The 23,145-nt window shown below is 41.0% G+C and overlaps 1 protein-coding gene across 3 annotated transcripts in view; it reads right to left on the minus strand.

Annotated features, from left to right (window-relative positions):
• SLC35F1 (solute carrier family 35 member F1) overlaps positions 1-23,145 on the minus strand; it is a 410,815-nt gene that overhangs the window by 46,007 nt on the left and 341,663 nt on the right. For all 3 annotated transcript variants that reach the window (XM_082474851.1, XM_082474852.1, XM_082474850.1), the window contains exon 4: positions 2,505-2,664. In XM_082474851.1, the coding sequence (XP_082330977.1) occupies positions 2,505-2,664 (160 nt within the window). The remainder of the gene's footprint in view (positions 1-2,504; positions 2,665-23,145) is intronic.

Below are 23,145 nucleotides of genomic sequence, written 5' to 3' on the forward strand. Positions count from 1 at the left end.
AAGACATCTTCTTTCAGCTGAGCTCAAAGGCATGGGAGCTCCTATAGTGGATGATCAGTTGTTCCTGAGACAAGCATAGAATTGGAATGTAAGTGTTTTTGTGTCTGTCCCACTTTGTAGACCATTCCACAGGCTCCAAGGCAGAGTCTCCACAGCTGATATCAAAAGTGCTTGAGGACAGAATTTTCAAAATCCCAAGCTAAGGAGAACCGTGGACTAAGCAATATAAAAAGGACTAAGTCAGTCATCTTTTCCTGATACAGTGATGACAATTTAAATCGGGTTGAATGCCTGATTAAAGTTCTGGTGAGTGCCTGAAGGATTTTAGAAAAGTTCCGTCCCTGGCGAATTAATGCAATTGAACCAACTCTACGGTAAGAGTGGTAACAAATGGAACATTTTTGATAGGGATGAACACAAAGATTATATTGTCCTCAAAATCAGTGTGTTATTTTCTTTTTTCAGGACATTTTATAAGATAGCTTAAATTGCTGCCTAATTTAATATTTTTGTAGCTGTAAGCACGCCCAATCATTATTTTGTAAAATGAGCCCTTGGATCCTAACTTTGGGCTGCTGTCAGGACATTATGCCATGTAGTTAGGCGCCATCAGATGAGCATGGAAGGTACTCAACAATGAAAAAACTTAATTCTGTTAACACTGGTACTTCATATGTTACAACAGGAAAGATGCTGTGGGCCTTAAACAGATTCACACGGACAGTTAAAACTCCGCTCCACCATGTTTCAGCTGCCCTGCACTCTTTTTAAAAATGACCACGTTTGAAAGACTCCCAAATGGACTTACTTTCTTTTTCTTAAATAGTACTATTACCGCTTTCCTAACACTTCAATTGAAATCAAGAAAACATTTTTTACAGGATTAGTGAATACAACCTAGTGAAATCAATTCAAATTTGTTTAACATTTTGGGCGTAAATATTTAGATTTATAATGACAATTGTCTTCCTTGACTATGGATACAAAATGATGGCCAGGGTGAATAGCTAGAGTTCAGCAAAGCAAAATTTTCATAAATAAGGGTACATGTTGCTCAGTCTGTACTTACACAGTTCAAGCAAAGCTGAGAAAGTGTAATTAAATTATGACTTTATAACAACTGGGCATGTTGTATCAGACAAAAATATTTTCTGATTGGTCCAAAGAGATGATCTATATTGGGATCATGATGGGTATAGAGCAAAAACTAGCCTTTCATGTAATATATATCAATATCCCATGGAACCATTATTTCATAGAACAGAATTTGGGGAAAGCTGGCATAGGTATTTTTAGTCCATCTGTTGAGGTGGGGACTGATTACGTTGTGTAGGCAGCATATGGAGAGGACAGAGGCTGTCTCTCTTTTGCTGTGTTTTATCTTCAGCTCCCAGCAATGTGGGAGAGGGAAGGAAGCCTGCCCAGGAGGTCAGAAGACTTGGGTTCTAGTCTCAGCTCTGTGACCTCGGGCAACTCACTTGGCTTCTCTATGTTTTGGAGTTTTTGTGTGTCAAATACAAATGAGCCGAACAAGGTTCCTTTCAGTCATAAAGTTCTATGGTGGAACTTAAAAATATAAATAACTTTCATTTCAGGTATTTCTTATGACCTAGTCTCAAAGAGAAATGCCTCAATTTTAACTTTTTATCTCTAATTTCCTAGAAGAAAAGGCAATTCCAAAACTACAGAAGAGTGGGTACTTTCTATCCTATTCCTGATGTTAACAAAGAAGGTCAATTTTTTCTTGTCCCCTGAAACCTTCTGTAACTCAAGGATTTTTGGTACATTTTAAAGAATTACAGTGCTTTAAAAGTGGTCCTCTGGAAAGCATTCTGGATCAGGGCTCCTCAGAAGATTCATAGCAATTTGATGAGTAAACCTTGAAGCTTTGTAGGTCTACAAGATAATGACCTGTAACTGCCACCCAAAACCTCCCCACAAATAAACCAACAAGAAACATGCATGAGGAGACTGCACTTAGCTCTCCCTCATAAAATTATCGAGAATTCCTAATCTAGGCTCCAAAGTTTAAATATCCACTCTTAAGCCTGTATACCTACCTTCACCCAGTAGTCTGAAAGCTCAGTCTTTCTCTGATGCGGGAGAGAAGGCGTTGGCAGGTGGGGTGTGGGGAAGGTCCCTGTGGCTCGGGAGTGGCCTGACCCACTGACACCATCTCTTACTAGCTGGTCTGGATCAGGCAGCTTTGATCCCCAACACATACTCCAAGTGGGTCCTGACTCTCAGCTTTAAACACCATCTGAATATTTCTGAGTTCCTGTAGAATGGGCATGAAAGCTATATTTTGCTTCCTTTGTTCACTAAAGAAATATGTATGAAGCACCTCCTACGTGCCACTGTCTTAGGTGTAGAGAACAAACACGAGTAAGACACAGACAGTAGGAAGCCCAGGTTCCTTGTTTCCACCATGAACCATGAACATTCCACGTCTTGCCTTGGTCTCACCCACAGAGGCAAGTAACCCGGTGAACACGGAGACTCACCTGCTCCCTGATGCCTTCCCACAAGCACATCTGCGCCCGCCATGCATCCCATTCCCAGGATGCAGACGATGATGCCGAGGAAATGCACAGCCTTGTACCGGATCAGCAGGAAGAACCAGGAGAGCAAAATCACAACCGGGATCACAAAACAGTCCAGGAGCTACAGGGAGGGAAGGAGGGAAGCAACAATAGGGAGTTCAGAGGGAAACTTTCCATATAATGGAAACTGTCAGAAAAATAAGTTTGCTCTGTAGAAAGGGCATTTCCCCTGGATCTGTGTTTTTGGGTCGACCCAAAATTGATGCAATTAAAACAGACTCTGAAACAAATGCACATGAACTTTACTTAAATATCCCCCAGCCGTGAAGAAAAGGGGAGAAGGCAAATCAATAAGACAGGCTGGTGGTGAAGATTCTCCTGCCCCTATGGTGTCAGGGCAGCTTGGCATCCACCTTCCTCAGCACCCTGGCTGACTCCACAGGGACACTCAGATGTGGGGAGAATAGACGGAGCCGTTTTAGATGGTCCCAGCACTCTGGGAGTAGATCTGAGAATGGGAGGTGAAGAGGCAGAGGTCTTATAATAGTTTATAAATTATTAGAATCTAGGCAAAAGTTGAATTTAATTTCTCCCAGAACTTTCTCTCCACTACCAATAAAAGTTACTTTAATCTCTCTTTGAAATTTCACTCTTTATGGGAAAAAAACTGCTCTAAATGTAAATGCAAATATTAATCTCAAAAGTTTACAAATACTTTTAAAATACTGTATAAAAAAAGTTAAAAACAAAAAGGAGGGAGAAAAAAGAATGAACAGAGTATTTAAAAAATCTTTGACTTCATTTCCTATATATTTTGTGCAAATAGTGAGATTCCACCTGAAATGGAAGCCCCAAGAGATGGTGGAAAGTTTGTCCCGGTCATGCAGCGAGACAACATAATGAAATGGGAAGACCTTTGTGTCAGGAGCCAGAAGATCTGAATGTGAGTACTAGATCCTTACTTAGAGCAGTGTGACCTTGGGCAAACCACAAACTCAGGAAGCCTCAGTTACCTGTTAGTATAATGAAGATAATAGTTCCTACTGACTTTCTCTGAAGATCATTGTGAAGCTTGAAGATAACACATGTGGCAGCATTTTGTAAATTATGAGGACCTCAATGCCAGTCTATACCCTGCTTCCAAACACATGCTCTGGACTCCACAGAACTGGTTGTCTCTACCACACCTCGGTAAGATGCAGTGACTTCTGGTTACTCCATGTGAGGCAGGGTCTCCACTAGATACACGGGTGGCCCCCAGGACTCCAGACTCCATGTACCAAATGAGAAACTGGTGATCTGGTCCCACTGCACAGTGCAGCTCCTCTGCTAGAATCCTAAACAGGTGGCCCTACCAGCCAGTAGCCAGATCCAGGGCAGCGATCCCTAACACTCCTTCACTCTTACTGTCTATATCCTATGGATCGTTAAATCCTGCCAATTCACCTTCTAAACACTTCTTAAATCTACTCACGCCACTTCCGCCACCTAGACCAAACTAGCATCATCTCCTACCTGGAGCAAGCCCTTCCTTCCTGCCTCGGGTCTTCATGCATCCCCCTCCTTCTGGAATGCTCCATCTAATTCTTGAAGTCCTGCCTCCTTCTTCAGGCTTGCACCTATATTCTGCCTCCTTAAGAAAGCCTCTAGGGTCCCTAGGCTAGATCAGGTCCTATTCGATGATTTCCCTATATCCTATACCTCTCCTTTATAGTGTCAATTATAATAATTCTTAATTAATATGGAATTATTGGCATAATGTCTGACTTCCCCACTTGTCTGGAGTTCCATGAGAGCAGGACTACATTCCCAGCACCCAGAGTCCTGCTGGGCTTATGAGAAGTATCCAAGAATAGTTATTGACCAAATACATACAAGGATTTTTAATAATCAGTAACAGCAAATTAGAGTCACCAACATTCATTACAGGCTGAAAAATGTTTGTATATTTGCAAAGCATCCTGACCATCAGAATGGCTTTTTGGTACTGTAAACAGCACTTAGGATTCTCACTATCCCAAAAGCTGTTGGTGACCTGGACAGACCCTCATGCTTCTCCATGCCTCGGCCTTCCCCTTTGCAGAATGGAGCAAGCAATCAGAAGAGTAAGCTGTCCCCGAGGTTACTGGGAAATGGTAACGCTGAGTAACACCATTAACCCTAACACGGTGATGGGCTGGGGGCTAAGCCCACAGTCACAGCACTGCGGGAGGGGCTGACTTCAGGCTTGACGGCTGGTAGGATTGCACTACAGCATATGGTCACCCACTGCACAGTTAATTAGCAAGTTAATGATCCTACTTGATATGGTAAAATGCTCTAAAGCAGGTTTTACAGCTGGCCTCAAATACCATTTAAGTATATTAGGAAATTTGTGTTTGCCAGTGAAAACTCTTCACTGGGCATAAGACAGTTGGTGTTTTGCTTTAAAAATTAGAAATGATTGAATCAACAGTTAGAATATTTACCTACATGCTCCACAATTGGGATTTCATTATCTGGCCGGATGCCCTCGGTCAGTGAAGCTGAAGGCCTCTATGCCTGAATTACTGAAGGCAAACCAGGCCTCAATCTTTGAGGAGGGCTCAAGTGAGCTTTTCTGGTTCTCAGTGTCATTAGAAACCCCAAAGCACTTGATGAGTCCTGGGATCTGTTCTCTTAATGGATTGAGCTGAAAAATCCTTATTTGTGAGTGTCAGTTGGCCCTTCGGGTAGGGAGGACTTTTAGAAAGAAGAGAAGGGGAAAGAAGGCTACAGTACAAACCAGGGTTTCTGGGACATTTCAGCTGGGAAGCGTGGCACCCAGCATACAGTAGGGAATCAACAGTGGGTGACTAAATGAATCAAAGAATGGAGAGGCGATTGGTATCACTGACTGTCAGAAGGGAAATTAGAGGTAATCTACGCTGCTTCCGGCATTTGGTCTGGGACGATTCTTCATTTTGCAGGACTGCCCCAGGCTCTCTGCGGGGCATTTAGCACCACTGGGCCCTGACCACTAAAAAACATGCTCCTACACATTTACAAGTGCCCCTCGGGGGCAGTATCTCCCCAATTTAGAATCGCAGAGCCCTTTATTTAAAAACTGAGGATTCAGAAATTTCAAGAGGTGAAGTGATCTGCTCCCCGCCACTCAAACTGTTGGTATCAGCCGCAATCCTGTCCTGATTTTTTAAAAATCATATTTTAATGAAGGTCAGTAACAGGAATTGCTACAGGTGGAGGTCTCACCACGACTTTTGTAACTAGAGACAAAACAACTCAAAAAACAAAAAACATTTGGGAGTTGCTGTTAGTAAACAGGCTATTATTTTTTAGTGATTTTTGGCTCCAGCTTTTCCCCAGCGGTCATATAGTATAAAACATACTGACAAAATAATTTTCCAATAATTTTCTGGTAGGTTAACCCCTTAGCAAAGAGGTTGTTAGAGTAATAAAAGAGAGCAGCATTATAATAGATGCCCACGACTGGGGCTGTGAAAGCAGAAAATGAACTGAAAAACCTTCGGGTTCTGTCATTAACCTTTTTAATATATTTACCTTTCTTTGCATACATTTCTATATCCAAAAGGAAATTATAAAATATCAATACCCAAAAACTAAACAAAAGAATATTATTTCATAATCATTTTATACTCTGAAAAATCTCCAAGAACATGAAGAACTTCAGAAAGAAAAGTTCATTACCTCTTAGATTTACCTGGCATCATTCCTCTCTAAAGATATAAGCTAATTTTAGTCATCTATATCACTCATCCTTAAGTGACACCTGCCAGTGAGGTCTACGACCCCAGGTTATCTGATTTGACTGATGGAGGTGCTGAGGCACACCATGCTCAAACACTGGGGCAAAGTCTCTGAAGTCATCATGATAACACCAGGATAATGATTTGAACTTGGTAGTTTTAAATATTTCCTCAGGATAGATTCTTGGCCTGAAACTACAGAGTTAAACTCTTGATGAATATTGCCATTTTTTCCAGGAAGTTAGTGGCTATTTACTTGTCCACCATTAGCGGGAAAATATGAACTAAGATGAGAGAATTGCTTTGCAAATTAAAAATAGGTATTTCAGGTGAGGAACCTTCAAGACGGTGGAGGAGTAAGACGTGGAGATCACCTTCCTCCCCATAAATACATCAAAAATACACCTACATGTGCAACAACTCCTACAGAACACCTACTGAACGCTGGCAAAAGACCTCAGACCTCCCAAAAGGCAAGAAACTCCCCCACGTACCTGGGTAGGGCAAAAGAAAAAAGAAAAAACAGAGACAAAAGAACAGGGATGGGACCTGCACCAGTGGGAGGGAGCTGTGAAGGAGGAAAGGTTTCCACACGCTAGGAAGGCCTTTCGCGGGCGGAGACTGCGGGGGGCGGAGGGGGGAAGCTTCGGAGCCACGGAGGAGAGCGCAGCAACAGGGGTGCAGAGGGCAAAGCGGAGAGATTCCCACACAGAGGCTCAGTGCCGACCAGCACTCACCAGCCCGAGAGGCTTGTCTGCTCACCCGCCGGGGCGGGCGGGGGCTGGGAGCTGAGGCTCGGGCTTCGGAGGTCGGATCCCAGGGATAGGACTGGGGTTGGCTGCGTGAACACAGCCTGAAGGGGGCTAGTGCGCCACAGCTAGCCGGGAGGGAGTCCGGAAAAAAGTCTGGACCTGCCTAAGAGGCAAGAGACCATTGTTTTGGGGTGCATGAGGTGAGGAGATTCAGAGCACCGCCTAAACGAGCTCCAGAGATGGGCGTGAGTCATGGCTATCAGCGTGGACCCCAGAGACGGGCATGAGACGCTAAGGCTGCTGCTGCAGCCACCAAGAAACCTGTGTGTAAGCACAGGTCACTATCCACACCTCCCCTCCCAGGAGCCTGTGCAGCCCACCACTGCCAGGTTCCCGTGATCCAGGGACAACTTCCCCGGGAGAACACATGGCATGCCTCAGGTTGTTGCAATGTCATGCTGGCCTCTGCTGCCACAGGCTTGTCCCGCATTCCATATCCCTCCCTCCCCCAGGCCTCAGTGATGCAGAGCCCCCTAATCAGCTGCTGCTTTAACTCCATCCTGTCTGAGCAAAGAACAGACGCCAGAGGGCACCCTACACGCAAAGGCAGGGCCAAATCCAAAGCTGAACCCCAGGAGCTGTGCGAACAAAGAAGAGAAAGGGAAATTTCTCCCAGCAGCCTCAGGAGCAGCGGATTAAATCTCCACAATCAACCTGATGTCCCCTGCATCTGTGGAATACCTGAATAGACAAGGAATCATCCCAAAATTGAGGAAGTGGATTTTGGGAGCAATTGTAGACTTGTGGTTGGCTGTATGTGACTGACTAGTTTCTGATTTATATGTTTATCTTAGTTTAGTTTTCAGCGCTTGTTATCATTGGTGGATTTCTTTATTGGTTTGGTTGCTCTCTTCTTTTCTTTTATTAGATTTTTAAAAAATAATATATTAAAAAATTTTTTAAATTTAATAACTTTATTTAATTTATTTAATTTATTTTTCTTTCTTTCTTTTCTCCCTTTTCTTCTGAGCTGTGTGACTGACAGGGTCCTGGTGCTCTGGCCGGGTGTCAGGCCCGAGCCTCTGAGGTGGGAGAGGCGAGTTCAAGACACTGGAGCACCAGAGACCTCTTGGCCCCACATAATATCAATTGGTGAGAGTTCTCCCAGAGATTTCCGTCTCAATGCTAAGACCCAGCTCCACTAAATGACCAGCAATCTACAGTTCTGGACACCCCATGACAAACAGCTAGCAAGACAGGAAAACAACCCCACCCTTTAGCAGAGAGGCTGCCTAAAATCATACTAAGTTCACAGAGACCCCAAAACACACCACCAGACACGGTCCTGCCCACCAGAAAGACAACATCCAGCCCCATCCACCAGAACACAGGCACTGCCGCCTCCACCAGGAAGCCTACACAACCCACTGAACCATCCTTACACACTGGGGGCAGACACCAAAAACAACGGGAACTACAAACCTGCAGCCTGTGAAAAGGAGACCCCAAACACAGTAAGGTAAGCAAAATGAGAAGACAGAGAAATACCCAGCAGATGAAGGAGCAAGGTAAAAATCCACCAGACCAAACAAGTGAAGAGGAAATAGACAGTCTACCTGAAAAAGAATTCAGAGTAATGATAGTAAAGATGATCCAACAACTTGGAAATAGAATGGAGAAAATATAAGTAACATTTAACAAGGACCTAGAAGAACTAAAGAGCAAACCAACAATGATGAACAACACAATAAATGAAATTAAAAATTCTTTAGAAGGAATCAATAGCAGAATAACAGAGGCAGAAGAATGGATAAGTGACCTGGAAGATAAAATAGTGGAAATAACTACCGCAGAGCAGAATAAAGAAAAAAGAATAAAAAGAACTGAGCACAGTCTCAGAGACTTCTGGGACAACATTAAACGCACCAACATTCAAATTATAGGGGTCCCAGAAGACGAAGAGTAAAAGAAAGGGACTGAGAAAATATTTGAAGATATTACAGTTGAAAACTTCCCTAATAGGGGAAAGGAAATAGTCAATCAAGTCCAGGAAGCACAGAGAGTCTCATACAGGATAAATCCAAGGAGAAACACGCCAAGACACATATTAATCAAACTATCAAAAATTAAATACAAAGAAAAAAATTTTAAAGCAGCAAGGGAAAAACAACAAATAACATACAAGGGAATCCCCATAAGGTTAACAGCTGATCTTTCAGCAGAAACTCTAGAAGGCAGTAGGGAGTGGCAGAACATATTTAAAGTAATGAAAGGGAAAAACCTACAACCAAGATTACTCTACTCAGCAAGGATCTCATTCAGATTTGATGGAGAAATTAAAAGCTTTACTGACAAGCAAAAGCTAAGAGAATTCAGCACCACCAAACCAGCTTTACAACAAATGCTAAAGGAACTTCTTTAGGCAGGAAACACAAGAGAAGGAAAAGACCTACAATAACAAACCCAAAACAATTAAGAAAATGATAATAGGAACATACATATCGATAATTACCTTAAATGTGAATGGATTAAATGCTCCAACCAAAAGACACAGACTGGCTGAATGGATACAAAAACAAGACCTATATATATGCTGTCTACAAGAGACCCACTTCAGACCTAGGGACACCTACAGACTGAAAGTGAGGGGATAGAAAAAGATATTCCATGCAAATGGAAATCAAAAGAAAGCTGGAGTAGCAATTCTCATATCAGACAAAATAGACTTTAAAATAAAGACTATTACAAGAGACAAAGGAGGACACTATAACGATCAAGGGATCAATCCAAGAAGAAAATATAACGATTGTAAATATTTATGCACCCAACAGAGGAGCACCTCAATACATAAGGCAAATGCTAACAGCCATAAAAGGGAAAATCAACAGTAACATAATAATAGTAAGGGACTTTAACAACCCACTTTCACCAATGGACAGATCAACCACAATGAAAATAAATAAGGAAACACAAACTTTAAATGATACATTAAACAAGATGGACTTAATTGATATTTACAGGACATTCCATCCAAAAACAACAGAATACACATTCTTCTCAAGTGCTCATGGAACATTCTCCAGGATAGATCATATCCTGGGTCACAAATCAAGCCTTGGTAAATTTTAGAAAATTGAAATCGCATTAGGTATCTTTTCCGACCACAACGCTATGAGACTAGATATCAATTACAGGAAAAAAACTGTAAAAAATACAAACACATGGAGGCTAAACAATACATTACCAAATAACCAAGAGATCACTGAAGAAATCAAAGAGGAAATCAAAAAATACCTAGAAACAAATGACAATGAAAACACGATGGACCAAAACCTATGGGATGCAGCAAAAGCAGTTCTAAGCGGAAAGTTTATAGCAATACAATCCTACCTCAAGAAATAAGAAACATCTCAAATAAACAACCTAACCTTACACCTAAAGCAATTAGAGAAAGAAGAACAAAAGAACACCAAAGTTAGCAGAAGGAAAGAAATCATAAAGATCAGATCAGAAATAAATGAAAAAGAAGGAGACAATAGCAAAGATTAATAAAACTAAAAGCTGGTTCTTTGAGAAGATAAACAAAATTGATCAACCACTAGCCAGACTCATCAAGAAAAAAAGGGAGAAGACTCAAAACAACAGAATTAGAAATGAAAAAGAAGTAACAACTGACACTCAGAAGTACAAAGGATCATGAGAGATTACTACAAGCAACTCTATGCCAATAAAATGGACAACCTGGAAGAAATGGACAAATTCTTAGAAAAGCATAACCTTCCAAGACTGAACCAGGAAGAAATAGAAAACATGAACAGACCAATCACAAGCACTGAAATTGAAACTGTGATTAAAAATCTTCCAACAAACAGAAGCCCAGGACCAGATAGCTTCACAGGCGAATTCTATCAAACATTTAGAGAAGAGCTAACACCTATCCTTCTCAAACTCTTCCAAAATATTGCAGAGGGAGGAACACTCCCAAACTCATTCTACGAGACCACCATCACCCTGATACCAAAACCAGACAAAGGTGTCACAAAGAAAGAAAACTACAGGCCAATATCACTGATGAACATAGATGCAAAAGTCCTCAACAAAATACTAGCAAACAAAATCCAACAGCAGATTAAAAGGATCATACATTATGATCAAGTGATGTTTATCCCAAGAATGCAAAGATTCTTCAATATACGCAAATCAATCAACGTGATACACCATATTAATAAATTGAAGGAGAAAAACCATATGATCCTCTCAATAGCTGCAGAGAAATCTTTCAACAAAATTCAACATCCATTTATGATAAAAACTCTCCAGAAAGTAGGCATAGAGGGAGCTTACCTCAACATAATAAAGGCCATATATGACAAACCTACAGACAACATCGTTCTCAATGGTGAAAAACTGAAACCATTTCCACTAAGATCAGGAACAAGATAAGGTTGCCCACTCTCACCACTATTATTCAACGTACTTTTGGAAGTTTCAGCCACAGCAATCAGAGACGAAAAAGAAATAAAAGGAATCCAAATCACAAAAGGAGAAGTAAAACTGTCACTGTTTGCAGATGACATGATAGTATACATAGAGAATCCTAAAGATGCTACCAGAAAACTACTAGAGCTAATAAATGAATTTGGTAAAGGAGCAGGATACAAAATTAATGCACAGAAATCTCTTGCATTCCTATACAGTAATGATGAAAAATCTGAAAGGGAAATTAAGGAAACACTCCCATTTACCACTGCAACAAAAAGAATAAAATACCTAGGAATAAACCTGCCTAAGGAGACAAAAGACCTGTATGCAGAAAACTATAAGCCACTGATGAAAGAAATTAAAGATGATACAAACAGGTGGAGAGATATACCATATTCTTGGATTGGAAGACTCAACATTGAAAATGACTATACTACCCAAAGCAATCTACAGATTCAACGCAATCCCTATCAAACTACCAATGGCATTTTTCATAGAACTAGAACAAAAAATTTCACAATTTTTATGGAAACACAAAACATCCCGAATAGCCAAAGCAATCTTGAGAAAGAAAAATGGAGCTGGAGGAATCAGGCTCCCTGACTTCAGACTATACTACAAAGCTACAGTAATCAAGGCAGTATGGTACTGGCACAAAAACAGAAATACAGATGAATGGAATAGGATAGAAAGCCCAGAGATAAACCCACGTACATATGGTCACCTTATCTTTGATGAAGGAGGCAAGAATATACAATGGAGAAAAGACAGCCTCTTCAATAAGCGGTGCTGGGAAAACTGGACAGCTACATGTAAAAGAATGAAATCAGGACACTCCCTAACACTATACACAACAATAAATTCAAAATGGATTAAAGACCTAAATGTAAGGCCAGACATTATAAAACTCTTAGAGGGAAACATAGGCGGAACACTCTATGACATAAGTCACAGCAAGATCCTTTTTGACCCAGCTCCTAGAGAAATGGAAATAAAAACAAAAATAAACAAATGGGACCTAATGAAACAAAAGCTTTTGCACACCAAAGGAAACCATAAACAAGGAGAAAAGACAACCCTCAGAATGGGAGAAAATGTTTGCCAATGAAGCAACTGATAAAGGAGTAATCTCCAAAATATACAAGCAGCTCATGCAGCTCAATATCAAAAAAAAAAAAACCCAATCCAAAAGTGGGTAGACGACCTAAATAGACATTTGTCCAAAGAAGATATACAGATTGCTAACAAACACATGAAAGGATGCTCAACATCATTAATCAATAGAGAAATGTAAATCAAAACTACAATGAGGTATCACCTCACACCAGTTAGAATGGGCATCATCAAAAAATCTACGAACAATAAATGCTGGAGAGGGTGTGGAGAAAAGGGAACCTTCTTGCACCATTGGTGGGAGTGTAAATTGATACAGCCATTATGGAGAACAGTATGGAGGTTCCTTAAAAGACTAAAAATAGAACTACCATATAACCCAGCAACCCCACTACTGGGCATATACCCTGAGAAAACCATAATTCAAAAAGAGTCATGTACCACAATGTTCATTGCAGCACTATTCACAATAGCCAGGACATGGAAGCAACGTAAGTGTCCATCGACAGATGAATGGATAAAGAAGATGTGGCACATATATACAATGAAGTATTACTCAGCCATTAAAAGAAACGAAATTGAGTTATTTGTAGTGAGGTGGAGGTACATCATGTCTGTCATACAGAGTGAAGTAAGTCAGAAAGAGAAAAACAAATACCGTAAGTGAGCACATATATATGGAATCTAAATAATAAAAAAAAAAGGTTCTGAAGAATCTAGGGGCAGGACAGGAATAAAGACGCAGACGTAGAGAATGGACTTGAGGACATGGGGAGGGGGAAGGGTAAGCTGGGACAAAGTGAGAGAGTGGCATGGACATATATACACTACCAAATGTAAAATAGATAGCTAGTGGGAAGCAGCCACATAGCACAGGGAGATCAGCTCAGTGCTTTGTGACCACCTAGAGAGGTGGGATGGGGAGTGTGGGAAGGAGACGCAAGAGGGAGGGGATATGGGGATATATGTATATGTATAGCTGATTCACTTTGTTATACAGCAGCAACTAACACAACAATGTAAAGCAATTATACGCCAATAAAGATGTTAAAAAAATAAAAATTAAAATTAAAAAAAGTAAAAATAACAATAGGTATTTTGGGAAATGTCCATGGTATTCCCATTTTGTACTTATTGACTTAAAAACTCAACACGTCTTGTTTTTATTTTCAAATTATGACCCTTAAATACCTTCAGAAAAGCCAAAAATAGCATTAAGTTTTCACTCTGATAAAATGTCTAGATTTAGAGGCTGTCCTTTGTGTCTAAATTGCTACATGTACTGATATCTTCTTTAATGTTGGAGGCTTGTGGTTATGTCTCTTCTCCTCTGGATTCTATCTGGCAGAAAGTAATAGCTTGATCCATTTGGGATGGCCATTTTTGTAGGTCAATTATGACAATTTCAATATTGACAATTTCACATAGTTCACCTAAGAGACCCAAGGAACCAAATGGAGATCCGACCCCTACCGTATTAACTTTAGACTTGGCTTCCAGGAGCAGTGTTGCCTAGTATCTCCCACTCCAATTTTAACTTAGCCTAAACTTTCTTAGGCAGATATACTGGGGTAAATGGTCCCCAAGCCTTGGACCCTGTCTCAGGGATCCTTCCAGCAAGGAACGGTTCTTACCAGTCCATAAAGCAGAGAGCAATGAAACACTCTGAAGACAGGTTGTTTCCTCCTTTTTGTTTACTTTTAAGGCATAACAACCCCACTGAGTGGTAAAGTCCCCTACTGGATACTTCATTAGCTATTTCCCCTTCAGGTTGGAGCAAGAAGGAATGGAGAGAGAGGAAGAGTTTTCTTCCACCCTCCCAGTGTCAGAAGGGAATGGATGTCTCCCCTGGCCTGGGTGGTATCATGGGGAGAACAGAAAAGTCCCTCAACATTCCTTCCCTACCATAACTTGGTTTGGGTGACACCTATCTTCATGTGAAGGTTCATTTCTTCATTGAGAATCTACATATCATAGTATTAGGCATAAATATCTCCGGAAGGAGAAAATCAGAATTTGTAAGAATAAAATGTTAATAATGGTTATCTTTGAACGGGTTCACTGAGTCTTCACAACCCCACTCCCCAAATTCTCTGTGGTTTCCAAATATCCTCTCTTGAGCATATACTACTTTCAAAATATATAAAACAACACCTGTTATGAGAGTGTAAAAAATCTACAAGAGTCAGATCAGTCTTTCTCTAGGGAAGCAAAGAGTTTGTAAAAAAAAGTAAAACAAAACAAAAAACCCGCTACCCAACTGCTTCCATTCCAGGAGAGCATAATGAGGAGATGACCTCATCCCTCTTTCTAATTCTCTCTGCCCAAAAGAGACTCCTCCGCCAGCCTTCAGTTCCTCATTAACGCTCCCCTCCGGCTATTCACAGGGGCTCCGCTCCCCTCACGTGGCCCAGCTGTCAGAGGCTAAACCTGAGGCAACTGGTAGATGATTCCAGGAAAGAGAACATTTCCGTCTCCATCCTTCCTCTGCTTCTAATTGGCAATTCTCCCGTGTTTCTAAAAGTGATATATATTATAAATTCATCTCCCGTGAGTAAAATTGAATCGTTAACAGGGAAGTATCTTAAAAAAGACAAACTTCAGTAACACAGAGACAACAAAAGTCCTCTTTTGGCTGACGGTCCAGCTGAAGAGAGTGACATATAATTTAGTAAATGTACCTTCACACGCAATCATGAACCATTTAACTGAGTGGCCTCGACAAGCAGCCATCCCAGAGGCATTTGAAAACCCAACCAGGAGTATAATTTCAGGGAGCAGTGTCTTTCATTTGGAACAGACTTTTCTGGTAGACACCCTGACCCCCTCCACACCTTAGGACTTAATGTTTAGGTTTTACTTTCTTAAAATGTTCATATTGGATGAAGCCATGTTTCCATCATGTTGCCCAGGAGATCCGAACTAATAAAATGTGTCATTATGATGACTATATGACAGCCATTTTCCAGAAAATGTCCTATTTTCAGAATTTAGAAAAAGATTTTCACCAGACTATCTTTCTTGTTTCTACTGATAAGGATTTAAATGTGTGAATTTTATATGTTCCCTTGTGCCAGTTCATCAGAACTTCCTAGTTGTTAAAGTATCTTCTCTTACTTTTTTGGCTTCAACTCTTAAAGACAAAAAGAAAGAAAGAAACAAAGATACTACCATGAACTAAAAATCTGGGACAAGCACCTAGAAATCTAGGTGACCACCGGAAGATACAGGTAATTAGGAAGACACACACTCTCTAGCTCTGCTGCAGGGAAATCTGCTTTGGGTGAGAGAAGAGCTGTCCCAGGGGACAAATTCCTACGGGGTGAGCATCAGTGGAGCTTTAATCACGTTTAAAAACAAGCTCTGATTGTCAGCAAACTAGATTCCAAAAGTAGAAAGCAAGGAATTAACATTTACTGAGTGTCTACCATACACCAGGTGCAATGCCTGGTTCTTATTTTTCCCGTTTTACAGATGAGTGCTAAAGATAACAGGGCATTTACTTGAAGTCACATAGTAGAGTCAGAGCCAGGATGTGGTCCCAGGCCTGCCATTCTCCTCACACAAAGTGAGCTTAAGCAGTCAAGATCCAGGTGCAGTAAAAAGTGTAAGGATCCAGTTATCATAACAGTGGTCTAGGCAGGGTCAGCCTTAACTCAATCTAGCGGGATTGTGCACTCTCTTTTACATTGAGAGCACTCTTGGAGAGAGGCAGACTGAGAGAATTGAAAAAATAATTACTGGTTGTCTGCATTTTTCATATGAAAGAAGGTGAAAGGTATAAGAAAAGTGTGTGAGAATTAGAATTGTTTCTTTTTAGTGATGGGTCTCTGATACTGTGTAGCTATCTTGAATGCTTTTGGAGAAGTACTTGCCTTAAGTCATCCCAAGCACTACGAACTTGTATTTCTTATTTATGCAATTCATGAACATAAGAACATTAACAATAACATTAAAGAAAGTACATGTTTCAAAGCACATATTGAAGAAAATGAACATTTTCTGATAAAATATTAATTTTACATTAATTTTGCATTACTTGTGATTCCTCCCAACATTAAAACAGCAAGGAGAAACAATTTCAAAAGCTAGAGGAAAACATCTTGTACCTTTTGGGGTCTATCTCTAGGTCTAATTCAACTACTCCAGGTTTTATTAAAAAAGGGAAAGTCGGATTTTCATCACCTTATACTTGTCATTTATTTCTTCAGTCAGCGGATGTTTATTGAATGCCTACTCCATGCTCAGCATTGCTACAGGTGCTGAGCATGACCCAAACACTCTAGGTTCAAGTGGACAGTTGTCAATGAACACACGTCTTTCCTCCAGTTCACAGCCAGTGTCTTCTCCTAAGGACTTGCCTGGCACTGAAGGAGATTCTGCCCTCTGTTCTTTGGGACCTTCCCCTCCTGCTCCCCGAGGGACCTTGCTCCAGCAGCCATCCTGTGTCCCTCCTGGATCTGCGTCCCTCCCTCTTTGCTGGCTGTTTTCCTTCACCATGTAGACATGCCCTGATCTCACCCTTGATGCCCAATTGCTCTGTAGCTATTTATCTTTCCCTCTTCACAGCCAGGTTTCCTGAAAAATTCATCTACAGTCTGCTTCTCGTATCTTGGCCCCATTCATTCCTCAAGCTGCATTGATACTGACAACTCCCTTTGCCATGATGACCAAAGCTACATTGCACGGCCACTTTTGACTAAAGCTTTCTGCGGAATTTGGCATTATTAACCACTGTGTCCTTGCATTCCCTTCTTTCCCGTCTGTCTCTTTTTCCTCCTACTTCTCTGGCACTTCCTTCTGTCTTTTCGTGGACTCATTTTGTTCTTTCTGTCCCTCACAGTTGGTGTGTTTGAGGTTCAGTCCTTAGCTCTCCCATTTCCACACTTGACATATGCACTCTTTGGCTCTCACCCAACTCTTACTTCCTTTCCTGCCAAACTTCTTGGGAAGAGTTGCATTCAGCCCCACTCTCCATCTCTTCAACATCCGTTCACCCCTCAACTCAGTGCAATCTGGGTTCTGTTCTCCAAACACCATCAAAATCGCTCAAAAACACATCCCATTTCTGAACCGAGCAGAGCCATTGCAGTCCTTCCCTTACTCAGTGCAGCATCTGATATTCTCTCCTCCCATTGGCTCTTTCCTGCCAGGCCTGCTTCTGCCCCGCAGTTCATCTCTCATGCCTCCTTCACAGACTCCTTTCTGGGTTCCTGGTCTGTGGGCCCCTAGATCTACTCTCATCTCTCAAATGCTGCGCTCTCAGGACTCTGTCACAGTGTCTCTTCTCAACTCTCCCCATTTACTCTGGAAGATTTCACCTACTGTTCTGGCTTGAAAAGTCATCTCTGTACTGGTGACTCCCAAATCTGCATCTCCAATCTGGATTCAGCTCTACACTCCAGAGCCACGCAACCCCCTTCTGATCTGGCGTGGAGGGACCAAAAATGTCTACAGTTCTGTGTGGTTCAACCATGTCCCCAGTTGTGCTTCCTCACGTAATTCTTCCCTCAGTGAATGGGACCACTAGTAACTTAGTTGCTCAGGTCTGAACCCTGCATGTCTGGCATCTAGGGGTCATTTCTTCCCTCTTGAAACAATTTCTTGACTTGCTTCCAGATTCTCCTCTTACCACATTGGCCCCTTCTTGGCCTACTTTCCTCCATATATACTCTCCACTGGTGATTTCATTTGACCATGACTTTCAGCACCTTCTATAGGAAATGACTTCAGATTCGTAATTCCAATCCCACCACTCTCCTGAACCAGAGACATATACCCAGCCGCCTTGACTGAGCTCTGCCTGGATGGCTCACAGGAAGCTCAGACCTGCACAGCCAGACAGAACGCTTGATTTTCTGCTTCACATCTGCTCTTCTCCAGTTCTCCTCATCTCACCACATGACACAACCCAGCGGCTAAGGCCAATAACTAAGGAATCATTCTCGACTCTTCTTTTTCTCTCAAACTTCCTCAACCACCCCCATTCAAACACTCAGAAAATCCTGTTGGTTTTATCCTATAAATGCACCCAACCACCCCTAAACACCTCCACAGTTGGCACTTGGCTTCAAGTCCCCATCACCCTTCTTTTTTTTTTTTTTTTGGCCACGTCACGTGACATGTGGGATCTTAGTTCCCCAACAAGGAATTGAAACCATGCCTCCTGCAGTGGAAGCTCAGAGTCCTAACCACTGGACCACCAGGGAAGTCCCCCCATCAGCTTTCAGCTGTGGTCTCCTGACTGTCTAAGCATGTCCACTCTTCCTCCTATGTAATCAATCCTCCATGAGCGGCCATAGCCACAGTGATCTCAAAATACAAACTAGGTCGCATCAATCCCCTGCTCTGAACATTCTAATGATTTTCCTCAGAACAAAGTCAAACTCCTTTCCTTGACTTACATAGTCTTCTAGCATCTGGCCCCTCCCTCCTTCTCAATGTCATCTCTTACTACTAGTAACTGCATTCACTCTTTCCATTTCTTAAACATGCATGCTCAGGGCTGTCACCCTTGCACTGTTCCCTTTGCTTAGAACTCTCTTCCCCATATCTTTGCATCTCTCACTCCCTTGTGCCCTAGTGGGAGAGACAGAGAATAAAAACCAAGTATCACTTGGAAGGGAGGCTTCATGAGGGCAAGAGCACCGTCTTCTTCATGCTATATGTCTAATACCACGGAAAAGTATATAAAATATAGGCTCAATAAACATTTGCAGAGCATGTGAGTGACTAAAACACAGATTGACCCTTCTTCTTCACCCGCCCATCAAATAAGTCACCAAGTCCTGTCTGTCTAGACACCTAAATATCACTAGAATCTCTTCACTTGTCCCATCCTGTCTGTCCCTTCTTCATTAGATCATGTGACTCTTTCTAAACTGCAAATCTCATCATGGCATTCCTACACTAGCAACCCTCAGGATTAAACCCAAATTCACCAACGTGGCTTGTAAGTCCCTTGGTGATCTGTCACCAGCTACCCCTTCATTCTCTTCTTTGACCATGTCCTTCTTCAAACTCCATGCTGAAGCATTTTTAGTTCCTTAATGTGCTACGGTCTTTCTTGGCTCATTTCTTTACACATGCCATTCCCCTGCCTGGAGTTCTCATGTCCATCTCTCCTTAGCCCACTCAGTCTTATCTTTCAGAGCTCACTTTTGGACAATACTTCCTCCAGGAAGCCCTCTCTGATTTCCTAAGTAGGGATTAGGTGCCCTCCTCAGGGTCTCCCACTGATCTCTGTATTATCGAACTGTACTTACCGTGCTAAAACACAATACCTTCCATAAGGAGAGGACATTTCCTCTCTTGCACTCAGTGTTAGCTCCTGCAACTGGGATGGTGTTTGGTACACACTAGGGACCCTTATGTATTTTGTTAATCCCTTCCAAAATATCTATGGGGCATCTACCAGATGCCAGCTACTATCCTAGGAAATAAAAAATCTAGGTAATAAAAAATATCCCCCCCTTATGGGGGTTTGTAATCTTGTGTAAGAAGAGACAGACAACGAATATATATAGTATGCCAAAGATAATAAGGACTATGCAGAAAAAGAAAGCAGGGGAGAGGGTAGGGAGTGTTGAATGGGGTAGGAGATTGTGATTTTAAACTGAGTAGTTGGGGAAGAACTCACTGACACCTGAGAAAAGTCCAGAGGTGCTTATCTCATTTGCAGACAGCAAATGTTGAATGAATGAAAAAGTTGAATGAATAATTTTGATTTCTCTGAGCCATTTGGGGGAGATGTGTTTCTTATTGTTGCTGTAACAAATGACCACAAACTTAGTGGCTTAAAACAATACAAATTCATTATCTTACAGTTTTGGAGGTCAGAAATCCTAAAATGAAGGTAATGCCTGGCCTGTGTTTCCGCTGGATGAAAGGGAAGAATTCCTCTCCTTGCCTTTTTTCGGCTTCTAGGGGCTGCCTGCATTCCTTGGTTTGTGGCTCCTTCCTCCACCTCTGACCCCTACCCCGCTTTTCAAAGGACTTTTGTGATTACACTGGGGCACCCAGATAACCTGTAATAATCACATCATTTCAATTTCATAATTTAATCACATCTGTAGAGTCCCTTCTGCCTTAAAACAATATGACAGAGGCAGAAGAACGGATAAGTGACCTGGAAGATAAAATAGTGGAAATAACTACTGCAGAGCAGAATAAAGAAAAAAGAATGAAAAGAACTGAGCACAGTCTCAGAGACCTCTGGGACAACATTAAATGCACCAACATTAGAATTATAGGGGTCCCAGAAGAAGAAGAGAAAAAGAAAGGGACTGAGAAAATATTTGAAGCGATTAGAGTTGAAAACTTCTCTAATATGGGACAGGAAATAGTTAATCAAGTCCAGGAAGCACAGAGAATCCCATACAGGATAAATCCAAGGAGAAACACACCAAGACACATATTAATCAAACTATCAAAAATTAAATACAAAGAACAAATATTAAAAGCAGCAAGGGAAAAACAACAAGTAACACATAAGGGAATCCCCATAAGGTTAAGAGCTGATCTTTCAGCAGAAACTCTGCAAGCCAGAAGGGAGTGGCAGGACATATTTAAAGTGATGAAAGGGAAAAACCTACAACCAAGATTACTCTACTCAGCAAGGATGTCATTCAGATTTGATGGAGAAATTAAAAGCTTTACAGACAAGCAAAAGCTAAGAGAATTCAGCACCACCAAACCAGCTTTACAACAAATGCTAAAGGAACTTCTCTAGGCAGGAAACACAAGAGAAGGAAAAGACCTACACTAATAAACCCAAAACAATTAAGAAAAAGGTAATAGGAACATACATATTGATAATTACCTTAAATGTAAATGGATTAAATGCTCCAACCAAAAGACATAGACTGGCTGAATGGATACAAAAACAAGACCTGTATATATGCTGTCTACAAGAGACCCACTTCAGACCTAGGGACAAATACAGACTGAAAGTGAGGGGATGGAAAAAGAAATTCCATGCAAATGGAAATCAAAAGAAAGCTGGAGTAGCAATTCTCATATCAGACAAAATAGACTTTAAAACAAAGACTATTACAAGAGACAAAGAAGGACACTACATAATGATCAAGGGATCAATCCAAGAAAAAGATATAACAATTGTAAATATTTATGCACCCAACATAGGAGCACCTCAATACATAAGGCAAATGCTAACAGCCATAAAAGGGGAAATCGACAATAACACAATCATAGTAGGGGACTTTAACACCCCACTTTCACCAATGGACAGATCAACCACAATGAAAATAAATAAGGAAACACAAGCTTTAAATGATACATTAAACAAGATGGACTTAATTGATATTTATAGGACATTCCATCCACAAACAACAGAATACACATTCTTCTCAAGTGCGCATGGAACATTCTCCAGGATAGATCATATCTTGGGTCACAAATCAACCCTTGGTAAATTTAAGAAAATTGAAATCATATCAAGTATCTTTTCCAACCACAACACTATGAGACTAGATATCAATTACAGAAAAAATCTGTAAGAAATACAAACACATGTAGGCTAAACAACACACTGCTTAATAACCAAGAGATCACTGAAGAAATCAAAGAGGAAATCAAAATATACCTAGAGACAAATGACAATGAAAACACAATGACCCAAAACCAATGGGATGCAGCAAAATTAGTTCCAAGAGGGAAGTTTATAGCTATACAAGCCTACCTTAAGAAACAAGAAACATCTCAAATAAACAACCTAACCTTACACCTAAAGAAATTAGAGAAAGAAGAACAAGAAAACCTCAAAGTTTGCAGAAGGAAAGAAATCATAAAGATCAGATCAGAAATAAATGAAAAAGAAATGAAGGAAATGATAGCAAAGGTCAATAAAACTAAAAGCTGGTTCTTTGAGAAGATAAACAAAATTGATAAACCATTAGCCAGACGTATCAAGAAAAAAAGGGAGAAGACTCAAATCAATAGAATTAGAAATGAAAAAGGAGAAGTAACAACTGACACTGCAGAAATACAAAGGATCATGAGAGATTACTACAAGCAACTATATGCCAATAAAATGGACAACCTAGAAGAAATGAACAAATTTTTATTAAAGCACAACCTTCCGAGCCTGAACCAGGAAGAAATAGAAAATATAAACAGACCAATCATAAGCACTGAAATTGAGACTGTGATTAAAAATCTTCCAACAAACAGAAGCCCAGGACCAGATAGCTTCACAGGCGAATTCTATCAAACATTTAGAGAAGAGCTAACACCTATCCTTCTCAAACTCTTCCAAAATATTGCAGAGGGAGGAACACTCCCAAACTCATTCTACGAGACCACCATCACCCTGATACCAAAACCAGACAAAGGTGTCACAAAGAAAGAAAACTACAGGCCAATATCACTGATGAACATAGATGCAAAAGTCCTCAACAAAATACTAGCAAACAAAATCCAACAGCAGATTAAAAGGATCATACATTATGATCAAGTGATGTTTATCCCAAGAATGCAAAGATTCTTCAA

The sequence above is a fragment of the Balaenoptera physalus genome (genome assembly GCF_965194825.1).
Source record: "Balaenoptera physalus genome assembly, chromosome: 9".
Taxonomy (NCBI): domain Eukaryota; kingdom Metazoa; phylum Chordata; class Mammalia; order Artiodactyla; family Balaenopteridae; genus Balaenoptera; species Balaenoptera physalus.